The 18,593-nt window shown below is 37.1% G+C and overlaps 1 protein-coding gene across 15 annotated transcripts in view; it reads right to left on the bottom strand.

Moving 5' to 3' along the window:
• Nucleotides 1-363: 363 nt before the first annotated feature.
• LRRCC1 (leucine rich repeat and coiled-coil centrosomal protein 1) overlaps nucleotides 364-18,593 on the bottom strand; it is a 43,650-nt gene continuing 25,420 nt past the window's right edge. For 8 of the 15 annotated variants that reach the window (XM_086335802.1, XM_086335799.1, XM_086335804.1 and 5 more), the window contains 10 exons: nucleotides 15,734-15,938; nucleotides 14,845-14,984; nucleotides 13,738-13,939; nucleotides 12,972-13,157; nucleotides 12,080-12,254; nucleotides 10,714-10,877; nucleotides 6,125-6,333; nucleotides 5,896-6,033; nucleotides 2,523-2,658; nucleotides 364-681 (listed from right to left, as the gene is read on the bottom strand). In XM_086335802.1, the coding sequence (XP_086191928.1) occupies nucleotides 559-681; nucleotides 2,523-2,658; nucleotides 5,896-6,033; nucleotides 6,125-6,333; nucleotides 10,714-10,877; nucleotides 12,080-12,254; nucleotides 12,972-13,157; nucleotides 13,738-13,939; nucleotides 14,845-14,984; nucleotides 15,734-15,938 (1,678 nt within the window). In that variant the 3' untranslated portion in view covers nucleotides 364-558. The remainder of the gene's footprint in view (nucleotides 682-2,522; nucleotides 2,659-5,895; nucleotides 6,034-6,124; nucleotides 6,334-10,713; nucleotides 10,878-12,079; nucleotides 12,255-12,971; nucleotides 13,158-13,737; nucleotides 13,940-14,844; nucleotides 14,985-15,733; nucleotides 15,939-18,593) is intronic. The other 7 variants (XR_015140444.1, XR_015140445.1, XR_015140441.1 and 4 more) reach the window with 3 other exon arrangements.

Raw genomic sequence — 18,593 nt, 5'->3', positions numbered from 1 at the left:
AATTGTAAAGTAAGAATTCTCATAAACTAACTAAAAAGGAGTCATTATGAGTGATGTGGAGACATATATATGCATTCTTAAAAATACCACATCTCTTATACAGATTTAAAATATTTTTTGGCTACACTTATGAGCATTTTAAAAGAATGGAGCTACCTCAACTGAAGGACAACCAATAAATATAATTAGTTCATCAACACAGTAAGGTTAACAGTATTAAAATACTTTCCCTCATGTAGTCAAAATACTAAATTTCCATTAACATACTTATAGGCAAATGTGTAATGACCACACAATGTATAGCACAGAAACAAGAAAAAGTGTTTTAAGTCTAGTTATTTTGATAGGTTTTTCTAATACACATAATTGTCAACAATTTATTATAAAAAAACCTACATATACAATTAATACTTGATCAAAAGTCTTTTAAAATATAATCAGAATGAAATGTGTAGAAAGAGACATTTCAAAGTCACAGCAGTTACTACTATTACAATATTTAATCATTTTTACAATAGGCCTGCCGATCCATTTCAATTAAATTTGTTCTCAGAACCATCAAATTTCTTGCTGAATTTGACTTAGAGCAAAAGCAAGTTGCTTAATTTTTGTTTCCATTGCTTTTTTGTTCTTGCATGTTTCTTCCAGAAGTCCACGCATTTCTTCTTCAACTCGATGAACCTAAATCAATATGTACATTTTATAACATTTAAATTTCTCAGTGAAAATGCATTTTTAAAAATGCAGAAAGTAAAAGATTTGTATATATTTTATAATTTGTGATGTTGATGTTCATTTAAAGCAAGAGGTTAATAAAATGTTAACCTATTCAAATACTAATATGGAAGACAATGTCATACTATATATAAAATATTCACATGTATACTATCCATTTATTTCTCATAGGCTCTTGTAATGAACACATGATAATTTAACTCTATTTTATAGTTCAGAAGAGGTAGTGGTACTTCTCAGTAGCATATCTGGATGAAACTCAGTCTTCTGACTTAATCTTCTGACTCAATTGCTTTCTCATTCCTAAGCAGTCCTATGCTGCTTATGAATGTCAAATCATGACTCTTGACTTATCCTTACAAACTTTCAAAACTGCAATCACCTCCCTTCCCAAAGAAACTCTTTAAACACTGCATTTCTAAAACTGCTGGTGGTGGTTACACATTATTATCTTTTTGAGAGATAATTTTATGATTTACTGTTAACTCATATTTATTCTCCTAGGATTCAGTGTATTTGATACTATTAATTTCTGCTTGAAACTCTCTCTCCTATTATACAACATTCCTGAGGGTACTACCAATATAGTCATCCCTATCTGTCTACTTCCCTCTTCCTAATCTCTAATATAGACTTCCTAATTTTTTTCCTTTTAAAAACTAACATTTCTCCTAACTTAAATGATCAACTGTATGTAATGCCTTTTTTCAGTCTTACCACATTTAAACTTTGGTGCCATTTTTCTAATTCCCTAACAAACACCTCCCTATGATATTACATCATAATGGCAAGATGTCCAAAATCAAACACAGTATTTTGCTTTGAGTTAAAGGCCTAATATCATACCTTATTTAATAATACCTAGTGTACTCTTGTTCAACACTCAGTAGATTTTAAATATATGAAAAAGCCACTGCACTGAAATAACTAAATTTTGAACCAACTGTATTTCTTTATTAACTGTGATTATTTTCAAAGACCTAATTCCCTCTTTCTGGTTATACAGGCTCCTTTAATGTCATTTAACTACACAACCTTGATTATAAAATATTTAGTATACCTTTCCTTTTCTATTAACTCTTTTCCTTTTCTAGTTGCTGATTTCTGAATTTCCAGTCTTAAAGATATGTGTTTCTTATTAACACTTCAAAATCTGGGAAAAATGAAAGTTCATAACTGTCTCATTTAGTGGATCTTAACAGTGGAGTCACATGAGAATCACCTGTTGAGTTTTAAAAATATCCAGGTTTGAACCTAGTCTTAGTGGATGAAAGTATGAGGGGAAAGCTCATACAAAGTATTATTAAAGCTTCATAAGTTAATTCTGATGTTTCCCTGTCATTCAGTATCATCCTATACCCATTCCTTTGTCAATGAGAAACTTGACAGTTTGAACCCTAATTCATAATAAAACAATCCTTGAGAACTTGTCCAAGGCAGTAATGGATTGTACTTAATACATTCACATTCTCACCTTGCCTATGTGTAACCAAAAGGGCTTCCAGCTCAAATTGGTGAAGGATATATAAATTTTTATCCAGAGCTCATGGAGCAGGTACATTTCAGGATCAAATTTATAATCTTGGTTTCATTAAAATTCTATTCTACAACTAATCTAAGTATTACCAACATGTTGGTCTGGCTTCATGAGTGTATTAGTAACATTCTTCGTATCTATTTGGTCGTTAAATCATGCTGCCTTTTCTCCTTATCACTGTTGAAGATAACAATTTACTTAGCTATAACAATTTAATACTGATTATCAAAGTGAATTTTACTTACAGTACCTTTAAATTTGCAGAATCAATACATTTCTGTTTTTCATTTGCCAGTTGTATTATTTCATTTTGATGAGCTTCAACAATTGCATCAACTTGTTTCTTAAAGGCATCATCCATACTTTGAAGCTTTTCCATTGCATCCCTTAAAAACAAAACAAAACCACATATCTACCTGGATGTATAAAAATTAGGATTTTTTTTTTAACATGGAAGCACTCATATTCATGTCTTAATGGGAGCATAACTCCATTGAATAACAAAAGACTATCTTGGGTAACTGAAGTTATTAGTTCATCATCCAACAGAATCTGTTAGTAACAGTTTAGAGTAGGGTAACATAAGTGGAAGTTTGTTACATTATCCTCTGAAAGTTAGGATACACTGGTTCTCACTTGTGAGTCTAAGGATATGTTTTATAAGCATCTTCACAGATGCTGTCAATTTCTTTTCCCTCCATGTATTAGCAGTATGATAATAATTTACAATGTCTATACTATAGGCAGGTTCAAGTTTATAAGCATGTATGTCTGATTTTCCTGTGTTTATGCTTATCAGATAAAACCCTATGTTAATAAACATATTATAAACAGTATTTACAAAATTTCAGCGCTAAATGTTTCTTATAAGCAAAATACCCATTTCTTAATATTAAATATGAATACTTTTATTAAAAACGTTAAGCTCATAATGAACAAGCTTCCTGGTTTTGGCACAGACCACTGCAACAGTGGATTGAACATTAGGACCGAAACTGTGCTCCTGGGCACGGAAACCCTTCTGTGTCCCCTGTTTCTTGTTTGCAGGGAATAGATTCCAGCCTCCAAGACTTTCCCTGAGTTTCAACGGGTACATGTGAACAGTCACTTATCAGGGAAGGGAAGGGATGCAGAGATTAGGGAGAAGACCACCTTAGGCCCGATCCAAAGAGTACAGGCCCTGCACATACCCTACTCTTTAACAGCAACTCCACCCCTGAACCACTGCTATAAACTTGCCAAATCCTCCCATGTTGGGACACAGGGTTTGAGGCACAAGCCTATTGCGTCCCCTTTTGTCTGGCAAAGCAACAAAGTGATCCTTTTCTACATCACCCAAAACTCTTGTCTCTGACACTTCCTTGGGCACAGGTGAGGGAGACTAAACTTTCAGCATTAGGATCATCAATCAAAAGTCTTTCTTTTATTCCAGTTGCAACATTTGGTAGCTATGTGACCAAGGGCAAGTTCACAACCTCTGGATTTAAAGTCTGTCAACTATAACACAATAATCCTGCCTGTTTGGCTAATCTCACAAAATTACTGCTGGGTTCAAAGTAAGATATAAGAAAATAATCAACTTATATGTTATAAAAACCTTTGCAAATAAAATCTTTCTTATGATCAATGATTTATTTTATTAAAGTTCTATTAAATTAAAAATCATACATACCAATCTCAGTCATAAGAACATTAAGGTAAAAATCAGGCCTTTTTATTGTTTTGCTCTTAAAAACACAATAAACAATATAAGAGATTCTAAAAATTGTCAGGCTTTATGGTTTTAGTTTAGGAACTTCTAGTTATATGAAATGATTGTGTCTTTTAGGATCAAAAGGACTTCATACTGCAAAGCTATGACCAGCAGGAAAGAAAACAGGCTCTAAGTCAATGTTTCGTTGCATTAATGTTTGGTTGTAAAGCAAAGTATAACAGGGTCCATTAGCAGACAATGGACTGTATTATCAATTAAAACTTCTGGGGTGTATAATAAGACCTTTCACCTTTTCATTTACATTGAGTTAAAATATGAAAAATCAAATTTCGAGGTTCTATTAGATTTGATATAATGGGGAACCTACCTCTATATGAAATTTTGGGGCTACCTACATGCCACATTATCTACACCATTCTATATTTTGACATGAGAACTGGTCACTAAACCATGCTACCTGTTTTTTAGGTCAGTTAACTTTAAATTATTTTAACAAGTCTAGTCATATAGTTTATAAGGTAAAACCCTCATTTCCTCTAGAGTATTTTATAAAATCCATATAACAATGGCATATGCGTACAGATTTCTTCCCCTTATTTACAATCAGCTCTCATCCTCGTTGGTGCAGGCTAACTGCTACCGACATCTGTTTTAGATTCTTCAGAAGCTCTCTGTCCCTGGCAGTCAGTGATTTTTTCCCGCTAAACTTCACATGTTGTTGTTTAGTCGCTAAGTTGTGTCCAACTCTTTGCAACCCCATGGACTGCCAGGCTCCTCTGTCCATGCGATTCCCCAGGCAAGACTACAGGAGTGGGTTGTTATTTCCTTCTCCAGGGGATCTTCCCAACCCAGGGATTGAACCCTGGTCTCCTGCACTGGCAGGCGGATTCTTTAGTGCTGAACCACCAGGGAAGCCAAAACTCCACACACAATGCCACATACAACAGCCAAAAATATTAGTTGTTTCCATTCAAACAGAATTTGAAAACAGTAATTCTAGTAATAAAAACTAAATATACAGCAATTACTATGCATCGAGCACTATTTAAATGCTAAACAGCCCATACAAATCATATACATACATAAATACACACATACACAAAGTTTAAACTTCCATCAAATATTAAGGGAGGAACTATTATAATCATTTTATAGATGGAATGGAAATTAAGTGCTTGGCAAATAACCATGTCCAAAATGTTTTTACCTTCCTCATGCCTGCTACTGCTACTGCTAAGTCACTTCAGTCGTGTCCGACTCTGTTCGACCCCATAGACGGAAGCCCACCAGGCTCCCCCGTCCCTGGGATTCTCCAGGCAAGAACACTGGAGTGGGTTGCCATTTCCTCCTCCAATGCATGAAACTGAAAAGTGAAAGTGAAGTCGCTCAGTCGTGTCTGACTCTTAGCGACCCCATGGACTGCAGCCTACCAGGCTCCTCCGCCCATGGGATTTTCCAGGCAAGAGTACTCGGTTTTCTTTAAAGATATCCCACAGGATACTGGATGCTTGGGGCTGGTGCACTGGGATGACCCAGAGGGAAGGTATGGGGAGGGAGGAGGGAGGAGGGTTCAGGATGGGGAACACAGGTATACCTGTGGCGGATTCATTTCGATATTTGGCAAAACTAATATTGTAAAGTTTAAAAATAAAATTAAATTAAAAAAAAATAAAAAAATAAAAAGCCTAGGAAAAAAAAAAAAAGCAAATAAACTTTATAAGACCAGGGATCACCAGTACTTAGAACAACATCTAATAGGTTGGTGCAAAGGTAATTGTGGTTGTTGCATTGTTGAAATTTGCCATTTGATATTGGAATACCTTCTGTATAAATTTGGTTTGATATACATCATTTTAATGTGCAAAAAAAAAAAAAAGATATCCCACATACTTCAGGACTTAATGCTTACTTTTGTAGTTCGATACTTTTGTCTCTTTCCGCTTTAAGTTTTCTTTCTTTGTTTTCAAAGTTTTCTTTCACTTCTTTTACTTGCATTTCAAGATGACATAGAAGTTCTCCTTTATCATGCCACTTCTGATTAAGTGTACTAATATGAAAAGAAATAATTAAAAAAAAAACCGGTTACATGAAATTATTAAGCCACATGTTATTTCTCAATAGGAAATACTGTATAATACCTGTAAGCTTTTCTGATTTCATCAAGTTCTAATTCCTTCACTTTCAGCTGCTGTTTTAGTTTCTCTTTTCTTTCATTGTGTCTTTCTAGTTTCTCAACTATTTCATCCAGTTGTGAAGATTTTTCTTCAAGTTGTTCCTGAGTACATTTTTGTATTTCAGTGATTTTTTCATGTAATATTTTGATTTGTTCCTCTCTTTCCTGTAAACACTTCATTTTTACAGAAAATAAATCATTATTAAAAAAACAATTATTTTTCTTAATCTTAAATGTCTTATTTCCAAATTAAATATGGTTTAAAATTATTATAAAAACTACAGATTAAAAAATAAATTGAATGTTCAGGGAATGTTTTAGAAAAGATTTCTACAGAACATTTAAAAAATCACAATCAATAAGGAATAGCACCATTACTGTGTTTTCGATGCCACTAAGAATGATACACTATGTACACTTTTTATTTCATTAGGTTACTACCAACCACACAAAAGGAGTACACGGGAAGAAAAACAGTACAATGACAATTTTATTTAACATGGAATATAGCAAAGATTGATATTCACGATGCATGTATGACACAAAGTACTATTTCTACTCTGCTAAACAAGTGTCTTCTGCATTAGAGTGAACAAATACTTTAAAGTATGATTTCATCACTATTGAATGTCACATGAAAATAGGTTCTACATTCCCCCAAACTTCCTTTCATCTTCTGTCCTGTGAGGCCAACTGTATCCTCTATTTGCATACTACATATCAGAGGATTAATGAAAGATCAAAACTACCTTGATCAGTTCAGTTCAGTTGAGTCACTCAGTCGTGTCCGACTCTTTGCGACCCATGAATTGCAGCACGCCAGGTCTCCCTGTCCATCACCAACTCCCGGAGTTCACTCAGACTCACGTCCATCGAGTCAGTGATGCCATCCAGCCATCTCATCCTCTGTCGTCCCCTTCTCCTCCTGCCCCCAATCCCTCCCAGCATCAGAGTCTTTTCCAATGAGTCAACTCTTCGCATGACGTGGCCAAAGTACTGGAGTTTCAGCTTTAGCAGCATTCCTTCCAAAGAAATCCCAGGGCTGATCTCCTTCAGAATGGACTGGTTGGATCTCCTTGCAGTCCAAGGGACTCTCAAGAGTCTTCTCCAACACCATAGTTCAAAAACATCAATTCTTCGGTGCTCAGCCTTCTTCACAGTCCAACTCTCACATCCATACATGACCACTGGAAAAACCATAGCCTTGACTAGATGGACCTTTGTTGGCAAAGTACTGTCTCTGCTTTTGAATATGCTATCTAGGTTGGTCATAACTTTCTTTCCAAGGAGTAAGCGTCTTTTAATTTCATGGCTGCAATTACCATCTGCAGTGATCTGTTAAATGTTTGCAGGTATTAGGCCTCATCTGACTTATTTATGCCAATGAACATATCTGCTTTACAGGTGCATGCCTGGATGCTGGAACCCTGTAACATCAACTAATGATAACTGTCTCTACCAGTAAGAAAAAAATGAAATTAGCAGTTCCTGTTTTCATCCTGTTTCCCCTGTCCCACCTTGCCTTTTTTTCCCTTTTGGGAAGATGATGGAGGCAAACAAACAAATACTGAATGAGGCTTATTTAGGAATGAATTCATCAGTATCTTAGAAAATGTGGTTTAATTCCTCAGTGTGTTATACATCTAAAAATTCTAAGCAATGGTATCAGGTAGTCTTGACCAACATTTCCATAATTTATTTTCTCCCCACAACTCTCATACTTAAGTACTTAGGGGAGAGCAGTCTTAATATATTATTCAGTTCAGTTCAGTCACTCAGTCATGTCCGACTCTTTGCGACCCCATGAATCGCAGCATGCCAGGCCTCCCTGTCCATCACCAACTCCCGGAGTTCACCCAGACTCACGTCCATCGAGTCAGTGATGCCATTCAGCCATCTCATCCTCTGTCACCCTTTTCCTCCTGCCCTCAATCCCTCCCAGCATCAGAGTCTTTTCCAATGAGTCAACTCTTCGCATGAGGTGGCCAAAGTACTGGAGTTTCAGCATTAGCATCATTCCTTCCAAAGAAATCCCAGGGCTGATCTCCTTCAGAATGGACTGGTTGGATCTCCTTGCAGTCCAAGGCACTCTCAAGAGTCTTCTCCAACACCACAGTTCAAAAGCATCAATTCTTGGGTGCTCAGCCTTCTTCACAGTCCAACTTTCACATCCACATATGACCACTGGAAAAACCACAGCCTTGACTAGAAGGACCTTTGTTGGCAACGTAATGTCTCTGCTTTTAAATATGCTATCTAGGTTGGTCATAACTTTTCTTCCAAGGAGTAAGTGTCTTTTAATTTCATGGCTGCAGTCACCATCTGCAGTGATTTTGGAGCCCCCAAAAATAAAGTCTGACACTATTTCCACTGTTTCCCCATCTATTTCCCATGAAGCGATGGGACCAAATGCCATGATCTTCGTTTTCTGAATGTTGAGCTTAAAGCTTATTATTATTAGGAATTCATAAAAACTACAGAAGATTCTTATGAAATAACCCTGCTAATAAAAATAACATTGTAGCATCAGAGAATCTTGTGACCCATACTTAAAAGTACCAAAACAATACATATGAGGAAACCAAACCTCAAAAATCCTGTTTTAGAATCTACTTAATTGAAAATATTGAACTCCAAATTCTGCAGATTAGCTCATTATCCCTTTAAGTTATTAGCTATGGTGAAATATTTGGGCTTCCCTGGTGGCTCAATGGTAAAGAATCCTCCTGCCAATGCAGGAGACACAGGTTTGATTCCTGGGTTGGGAAGGGCCCTGGAAGAGGAAATGGCAACCCACTCCAGTACTGGAGAATCACATGGACAGAGGAGCCTGGTGGGCTACAGTGCATAGGGTTGCAAAAAGTTGGACACGACTGAGCAACTGAGCACACAGTGAATTTATCGCTATAAGAAATTATACCTAGTTATCTCTGTATGTTCTGTAATGAGCTGGGATGCACCATTAATGCTCATATCTTTGAGGTTGATACAACGGTCTTTAAAGTAAATGTACTAAATTGTGAAAAGAAAGAAAAATGATGAGTTGAAAACTTTTTTTTTTTTAAACCAAAAATCTAAAAACTAATTTCCTTTTTGGCTCCACTGTGTTATTCATTACTAGTGATTTTCTCCCAAAACTCTGTTCAGAGACTGATAAGCAGTAGTCTTACTGCAGAAGTCGTTATGTCAAACATGGTATTATACTGAGTATAGAAAAAATGCTTACTGATTAAAAATTTTGAATAATTTTCAGTGTAGCTTGGCATATATGACAGATATAATGGAAGTTTTGGTTTCATCCAAAAGCAAAAACAACGATGTAATTGTTTAGGGTAATTATATTATCTAAATACAGTTCAAAAATCACAGTTCAAGCATTCATAGTCTAAATCTAATTATGGATATAACAACATGGTGATAATGTTTCTTAATTTTCTGTACTTGATGAAGTTCTGTTTCTTAAAAATGACTAAGGGGGGAAAAATCAAATCTTAGGTAGTTATAATTAAAGAATGAGTTCCTTAAAAAAATAAAATAAAAAAGAGAGAGAATGAGTTCCTAACTTTGTGGGTGATAATCCCATTTAGAAGTTTCTTAAAATCCCTTTTCTTGGGCTATTTTTTTAACTCCTTGAAGATAATCTTCAGAAGAAAATTCTGGAGTTCAAATTTGATTCAAATTTTGGAGTTCATGCTAACTTTCAGAATATTTCTCTGGGAATTTTCATGTAATATACTTTGAAACAAGAGATGCTGTTAGTTTTCTCTAAGACAGGCCATATTAAAGAAGAGGGTAAAAACAGTGTCTCTTGGAAATAAGCACGTATCTTTTACATTCTATTCATGGCATGCTGAAGTCCGTGGGGTTGCAAAGAGCGGGACACCACTGGGCAACTGAACAACAACAAGGTTTTGTCACAGAGAATTCTGAGAACTGAGTTAGCAATACTGGAAGATACTAAACAACACGAAGTTTAAATAAAAATGCTACCTTTTTTGGTTCCTAACCCTTTATGGGGCTCTGAAGGCAAGAACACTGAGGTGGCTTGCCCTGTCCTCCTCCAGTGGACCGTGCTTTGTCAGGCCCTGACTTAGCAGGGACAGGCCCTGCTGCCGCCACGCGTGGCCAGACAGCATGCCTGGCGCCCTGCACGTCCCACTGCTGGTCCTCGCTGAGTGCGCGTAACTCCACCAGCCGCCAAGCCCAGGGAAGCCTGGTGTGCTGCATGCAGTACACGGGGTCGCAGAGAGCTGGACGTGACTCTTCAGCAACTGAAGAGCAACCACCACCCATTCTGGACACTAGTTTCAATTACTCTGGAGGGCCATAATAACACCCTCCATAAAATTTTGAGGTAAAAGTAATTTCAAGTTAATAAATGTTATATATAACTTTTAAAAGCAAAGTGGCAAACATTATTAAAAAAACACGATAGTATGTCTTAAATTCCACAACAGTTGGGATTCATTGAGACAAATATTTATTAGGTAGTTCGATCCACACATTTTCACACTTTCCCTATGAGCCGTTCCTAAAATAAAATGTCAAACTTACCTCTTTTAATTTTCCAATGGTTTCGGTTTGGTCGTCTATGATTTTACATTTGATTCTTATTGTGTCACTGTCACGCTCACTTGCTTTTCGCAGACATTCATTCTCCCTGTACAAACTTTCAAGCTGAGCCTCTACTCTCCCATGATTTTGGACTAGAGAAGACCCTAAGAAACAAACATCACAGTAAAAACCTTAAGAAGACCTTAGAGATTTGTTTTTAACGAGCGTCTAATTTTATAGTGTATGATAGAATGAATAAAAGAAGCTGAATAAAGAAACAAAATACGTAACAGCATAATATGAAGTGGAAAGAGAAGAAACGGGCCTTTTAAAAGCTGTGGGTATTTGAGAACCTAAAACCACAGTAACCATGCAAGCAGCTACTTTTGTGAACAACTAAGTGAAAGTGAAAGGGAAGTCGCTCAGTCGTGTCCGACTCTGCGCGACCCCATGGACGGCAGCCCACCAGGCTCCTCCGTCCCTGGGATTTTCCAGGCAAGAGTACTGGAGTGGGGTGCCAGTTCCTTCTCCAATGCATGAAAGTGAAAAGTGAAAGTGAAGTCGCTCAGTCGTGTCCGACTCTTCGCGACCCCATGGACTGCAGCCCAGCAGGCTCCTGTGTCTGTGGGATTTTCCAGGCAAGAGTACTGGAGTGGGTGCCATCGCCTTCTCCGGTGAACAACTAACCGAGACACAAAATATTTAATGGGTCATGTTATGCTGTCCATACAAACAAAATTAATTTGTAATCATATTACAGATTCCTACATGGTATGGTCAAATAAGCAATGTTCCATTTAGGTCAACATCTACTATTCATAATTTGTGAAGTCTCCATGAATGCCTTAAAACAGTGTATATCTCTTGCTTTATGGTGACTGGAAAGGGAATGAGACTAAGGATAAATTTACCTGAACCTAAAATGGTTTTTATTCATAACTGATTTCACATTTCTCCACATGTAACAAGATAAATGTTAGCAACATTTATTTTCTTAGCAAAAAAATGAATGCTGCATATGTACAATTTAAAATCACTAGATAAGAAAGAATTGTTTTCAATAACTTATTTAGCTGGAGCATGATAAAGGTATACCTGTTCAGAAACGTAACCAAATTACACTGGGAAGAAAATCAGAGACAGCAAAATATCAGAGCTATAACTATAAAATGGGTGTAATAACCTCCTTCTCAATTCCTTAGTATAATTTCATTCCTGTCTGACTGACCAATGACCAGTTACCCTTCCGTATAAAGCGTCACCTTCTTTCCTGGGATGTCTAGGAAGAATTAACCCTCCCTTTTCTAATACACTGGTTTGCAGGATGAGAAGAAGGGGCTATTTTTTGAAAATTTGAGAATTTTACCCTGTAGTGCCAACTCATGTCCCCATACTTTTCTTTCTGTCCTTAAACCATAAATTAGCGATTCCTTGGCAGCTAGCTCGGAAATAAGCTGCATTTTTTCCTGCTTGAGAAGTTCTATTTGAATACTCTTCTGCTTGTCATCTTCAATTAAAATTTCAAGTGTGTTGATTTGATTCTGTATACCACCAAAAAACATTGAAAAGAATGCAAAGTAATTATTATATTTAAGTACTTCTTTATTTTCTTTCTGTATTTTATAGTGAGAAAAAATGTTATTTAAGCAAATACAAAGTAATGTCCCTAAATTTTATATAGAAAATGTTTTAATTTTATTGACTAAAAATAAATGTAGGTCATTAAATAAAAAGTCAAATTTTAAGAGGCTATTTCTGTAAAAACTCTGAATTTTATTTAATATTTTAAAAGAGCAACTATACATGTATTACTCAAAATTTCTCACCAAGGATTTCCATCAACAGTTTAATGGTCACTTATATAAAGTGAGTCCTTTTGAGCAAAATATCACTAATATTTAAAACTGAGACAACAGAAATAAAGTAATTAAAAAAGTATTATAGTTAGGTATATTAGTATGTAAAGACGTCCACTACCACAAAATTAGTATCAATAATTCCTTGGATATTTTCCAAACTTCAACCATCTGTATCACTGTAAAACTGGTATCTATTTACTTAGTATGCTGCCTAAAATTAATTCACTTACTTATTTAAATACGATTTTAGTGTAAGTAGTACAACCTGGGTAGCCATGGTTTATCTCCTAATTATATTAGTCTTCTAGTTCACAATTGTATACTTCCTAAAATGATCACAATATACTTGAAAAAAATGACATAAAAAGTTAAAAAGGAAATATAATGGTAGTGTCTTACCTGTAAATTTGCTGCTGTTTCCTGTTTCAATTTAGAAACTTCTGCAAGTTTTGTTTTTTGTTCCTTCACCATACAGGTTAGGTCTTTAATTAAAGAAGAAGACTCATTTTCTTTTCGTTGAGCCCAAACAAGAGCATGCTTGCTTTTTGCTAATTCAGTTGCAACATTTTCAAAACCATCTTTAACCTATATTTTAAAATTGCATCATAAATAGCAGTTCTCGGAATATTTAGAATATATCTGATTTTGGAAACAGCTTACTTTTTTCATTTTTAGTATCTGAGTTTTAGCAATAGCATGAAATTCACAGATAACTGGCTTCGCAGGTCAGCCAGGCCATATGTGTTTATGTGTTTTAAGGTCTGGACCCTGCTATTTTGACACAAAAGCAGCCAGACACTGTGTAAACAAGTGAGCATGGCTCTGTTCTCATAAAACTTTACAGAAACAGGTAGTGGGCCAAAAATAGCCCAGAGACTTTAGTGTGCCGATCCCTGCTCTAAAGTACAAATAATAGAGAATGCAGGTTTCCTAATTCCTATTCGAGTGCTCTCTTTACTTGACCATTTATAATGTCACTTAGCTTTGGCAACAGCACTGAAGATTAGCTATTATTTATGTGAAGAAATAAGGCTCTAAGAACCTAATTTGCTTACGATCCTATAGGCAGCATGCAAATAGAGCTAGAATTCTAAAATGTAGTCCTCTTATCAAATCATAACTTGCTGATTCTGTTTTCAATAAAAAGCTAGATGCCAGTTCTTACATCTTTAAATCTTCTGGCTTCAACAGTTAAAGCAATACGGAATTCATTTTCTAAATCCATATACTGTTGATTTAATGCATCAATTTTGTCTTGATATTCTTTTATAACTTGCTCATGCTTTCTCTCTTCTTTAGCAATTTCTTTAGCTAAGGCTTCCTGGAACTCAGCTTCACTAAAAAACTCCCTTGTTTCAATGTCTTTCCTGGAATGAAAAACAAAAATCAAAGGATACTGTTTACATGGAAAGAAAACTTTAAAGGCCTTTAGGTACTAAATATTCTATATTCCCTATTGTTAAAGATCAGCTCCTTACTTTCAAACACAAAATAAGGGACAGGATGGTATATGCAGGAAGAACAAAAGTTTATTTGACTGTTCATTCAGTGGTGACAGGGATATGCCAAGTCTTAACTTCACTGAGATAGTTCACAGTCATTTTATGGTTTCTAATATCCTTTGGGTGTATTCATAGGAGTCAGGTTCTGCTTCACTGCATCTTCTATGTTGCTTGAGTCTTTAATATACAGTAAATACAGTCTACCGGGCAAAACTACAGCCCTTGGACCAAATCTGGCCTGGTGCCCTTCTTGTGGGGAAATAAACTTTTATTGGAACACAGCACATCCATTTGCTTACACACTGTCTATGGTTACTTTTGGGCTACAAAGAGACAGTTAGGCATGACCTGAAAAGCCTGAAATATTTTCTATCTGGACCTCCACAGGAAAAAGTCTGCTGAATCTGCTTCAAAGGAATAAAGTATACTGATAATTTAACAAGTAGTTACTTGGAAGTCAATTAAACAGTTTTCTCTATATTATAATGATCAACTTTTGGTTGGGCTTAGAGAAAGGCAAAATGAGCTTCATTGCTCTAAATCCATACTTCAACCTTAACAAAGTAACTGATTTGTTTCTAAGTTACAAGTTCTTACAATAAGACTGATTCTAAAGTATACATAAACATGTTATTTTTCATGAGCTAATTCTGTCAGACTTCACATTGCTGCATCACTGTCTAGTTCTGGGGGGAGGGGCAGAGAGAACCAAGTGACTTTTTCTGTTTTTCAACGTCCGTATTTTCCTGACATATACATATTTCAGTTACCTGTGTTCTTTTTCTTTCAATGCAAGCAGTTCATGAAGTTGTTGCACCTGTTCCTTTTCCTGATGAAGAGAAGTCCTAAGTAAGTTTATTTCTCTATCAGCAGCGGCAGCTTTGAGTTCCACCTCTTGGATAAGTCGCATCTGAGTAAAATGCACACAATTACAGTATTTAGATAATCTCCTCTGCTTCTATTTTAATGTCAGTTACCCAAAGAAAAGTGTCTTCTAAGTAACAGGACCTAGTGACTAAGCTGATTTCCAAAATTAACTACATAACGGTGTGGGTACATAAAGTTAAGTCTTAGAAGCATCAAGGGCTTCCCAGGTGGTGCTAGTGGTAAGGAACCCACCTGCTAATGCAGGAGGCACAAGAGACTCGGGTTCCATCCCTGGCTCAGGAAGATCCCCCTAGAGAAGGGCAAGGCAGCCCACTCCAGTATTCTTGCCTGGAGAATCCTATGGACAGTGGAGCCTGGTGACTACACTCCACAGGATCACAAAGAGTTGGACACAACTGAAGCGACTCAGCATGCATGCAGAAGCATCAAACATATTAGACTAAATCTTATTTGCACCATGAACCTTAAAAAAAATTTCTATTCAGAAAACACAAAAATTAAAAGCCTTCAAGCACCCCCAAGGAGTCATTTAAAAACTGGCTCTAATAAAACACAAGCCTAGCAACTAGCAGTATATCCACCAACTCTTCTTATAACTGCTTTGTGAATGCTGGCGGCCTTAATTCAAGAAATAATTCCGCACGTTAAATGACTGGCATGTGTAATTTTTGTATCCAACCTAACATCTCTGTCTGCGTATGATGACGTAGCGTGTTTCAGGAGAGACGCTATGAGCGTGTAACCCGCGGAAGCGCAGATGGCAGAGGGTACCTGTGCGGCTTGCTGCTGCCCCTTCTGCCTCTCCATTTTCTCCAGCGCTTTTTCCAGGGTTCTCAGGTGTCTAATGTGATCATCTTGTTGGTCTCTTGCTTTAATTAATTCAATAGTTAGTTTTTTAATTTCATTTTGAAGTCTGTGAACCATAATTTCCAGCTGCAGCTTGGAATTTCTCTCTTTAAAAATAATTTCTTTTAGCCTACAGCATAAATCACATTGTAAGTATACTATACATATAAAAAAGATGAAAACTGTACTAAATACTAAGCTTAGAGAGGAAGTAGAGAGGAAGATTTGTAGGCAGGAACACAGAAGAGAGGAAGATCTGAAGTATCTTCCAAATTCTCATTAGATTAAAAAACAGCTGAAAAACAGTATGCCATCCCCCTGATCCCTGAAACTAGCATTGTGTCAAAGGGAAAACATTTTACATAAATTAATGAATCTTTATCTTTTGTGAACTTTACTATTTGACAGCAAAACTTAAAAACACCTTATTTGTTTCAGGCATTGTGCTAGATGTGGGCTTAAAAGCAAGTAAGATAATTAAGATACAGCCTAGCCTTCAAGGAGCTTAACGTCTGGCAGAGGACACGCATCCATTTATAAAGCTACAGAAGAGAAGTAACTCTGAACAGATGCCTGCAAGTCAACTCTGACCTTCCTGCATCTTCCCCAGACATTAAGTACCACAGCCTAGTACTATACTAGCTCGGTGTTACTCAGAGTCTTTTGACCGAAAATTTTCAGTTTTAGGAAGAAAGGAGAATTTAGTGAAACATGTAACTAACCAATTCAGAGGCAGGGATGGCACTGTTCTGAGGGACCACTGAAACCAAGGATATGAACACCATAAGGTCTCTCTGATTCCCTACAGGCTGGTCTGAATTCTTTCCACGGCAGGTTTTTTAGAATGCACTCAGGGGAGATAGGGAAGGCTACAAACATCTCTAGACTCATGTTCTGACAGCAGTGAGAACCAAGCAGAAGAGATTACCTTTCTCTAGCTCAACTTTGAACTGAGTTCTGGGAAGAGCCCCTGTTAGTCCAATTTGGTTCATATGCCCGCTTCATGCACCAGTCACTGTGGCCATAGCTAAGGTTTACCTTTACCCATCGTGTCAGGGGTTCCTCTCTTGACCAATATTATAGGCAGAGAGAGGTAGTTCATGACAGAACCGGAGTGTTTAAAAAGGGGACAATGAATAGCAAAGACAGAGCCTCATGAAGGAATTTCTGAGCCAGGCAGCAACTCCAATGTGTAATCTCTAAGTTATAATTGAGAAAAATCCCTGTACCTATCAACGCCTACACGAGAGTCACTGCTCCAATTTTTGTTCTTAATATCTCTCTTCTTGCCTTTGAGAGTGGTCTCCAAACTGGTCTTTCCACTCCAGTTTGGTATGTTACATGAGAGAATATCAGACTTTAGTCTGTGAAATATATGGTGGAAGGGGCAGAAAAGCTACAAATAAAAAGAATTAGAGTAATCCTCTGAGCAGGAGATACAGGCCTAAACTAATGCAAAAATTTGGGGACAGAAAGAAGATGGTTCAACACCTTTTAAGTAGAATGAAGAGGGTATCAATACCTACTGGTTATGAAGTCTGAGAAAGAGGAAGGAAGCAAAAAAATGATTCTGAAATTTCTAGCTTTGGTGGCTGACGATATGAAACGTCATTATTAGAACAAGGAATATAAAATAAGGGAGCAGGAAAAGTTGACCTAACGATATGTTAATCTTAGGAACTTAAAGAAACGTAGACAAGGAATTTTTAGTAGATGATTAGATGTACAATCTGTTAATCAAGGAGGCCTGGATAATAGATAAGAGATTTGGAAGTGTATAGATTAGGTATTAAAGGCATCAGGTCAGTTCAGTCGCTCAGTCGTGGCCAACTCTTCGTGACCCACGGACTGTACCACGGCAGGCTTCCCTGTCCATCACCAATGCCCAGAGTCCACCCAAACCCATGTGCACGGGAGTCAGTGATGCCATCCAACCATATCATCCTCTGTTGTCCCCTTCTCCTTCTGCCTTCAATCTTTCCCAACATCAGGGTCTTTTCAGATGAGTCAGTTCTTCGCATCAGGTGGCCAAAGTATTGGAGTTTCAGCTTCAGCATCAGTCCTTCCAATGAATATTCATTGGAAATCCTAAATTTCCTTGAGGATTGACTGGCTGGATCTTGCAATCCAAGGGACTCACAAGAGTCTTCTCCAACACCACAGTTCAAAAGTATCAATTCTTCCACGCTCAGCTTTCTTTTGGAGAAGGCAGTGGCAACCCACTCCAGAACTCTTGCCTGGAAAATCCCATGGATGGAGGAGCCTGGTAGGCTGCAGTCCATGGGGTTGCGAAGAGTCGGATACAACTGAGCGACTTCACTTTCACTTTTCACTTTCATTCACCGGAGAAGGAAATGGCAACCCATTCCAGTGTTCTTGCCTGGAGGGTCCCAGGGATGGCGGAGCCTGGTGGGCTGCCGTCTATGGGGTTGCACAGAGTCAGACACGACTGAAGCAACTTAGCTGCAGCAGCTTTCTTTATGGTCCAACTCTCACATCCACACATGACTACTGGAAAAACCAAAGATTTGACTAGACGGACCTTTGTTGGTAAAGTAATGCCTCTGCTTTTTAATATGTTGTCTAGGGTGGTCATAGCTTTTCTTCCAAGAAGCAAGTGTCTTTTAATTTCATGGCTGCACTCACCATCTCCAGTGATTTTGGAGCCCAAGAAAATAAAGTCTCTCACTGTTTCCATTGTTTCCCCACCTGTCTGCCATGAAGTGATGGGGCAAGGTGCTATGATCTTTGTTTTCCATATGTTGAGTTTTAAGCCAACTTTTTC

The sequence above is a fragment of the Bos grunniens genome, chromosome 14 (genome assembly GCF_055505025.1).
Source record: "Bos grunniens cultivar Pamir isolate PY7600 chromosome 14, Bosgru_T2T1.0, whole genome shotgun sequence".
In the NCBI taxonomy this organism is placed as follows: Eukaryota; Metazoa; Chordata; class Mammalia; order Artiodactyla; family Bovidae; genus Bos; species Bos grunniens.
This window is presented reverse-complemented; position numbering and strand designations above follow the sequence as displayed.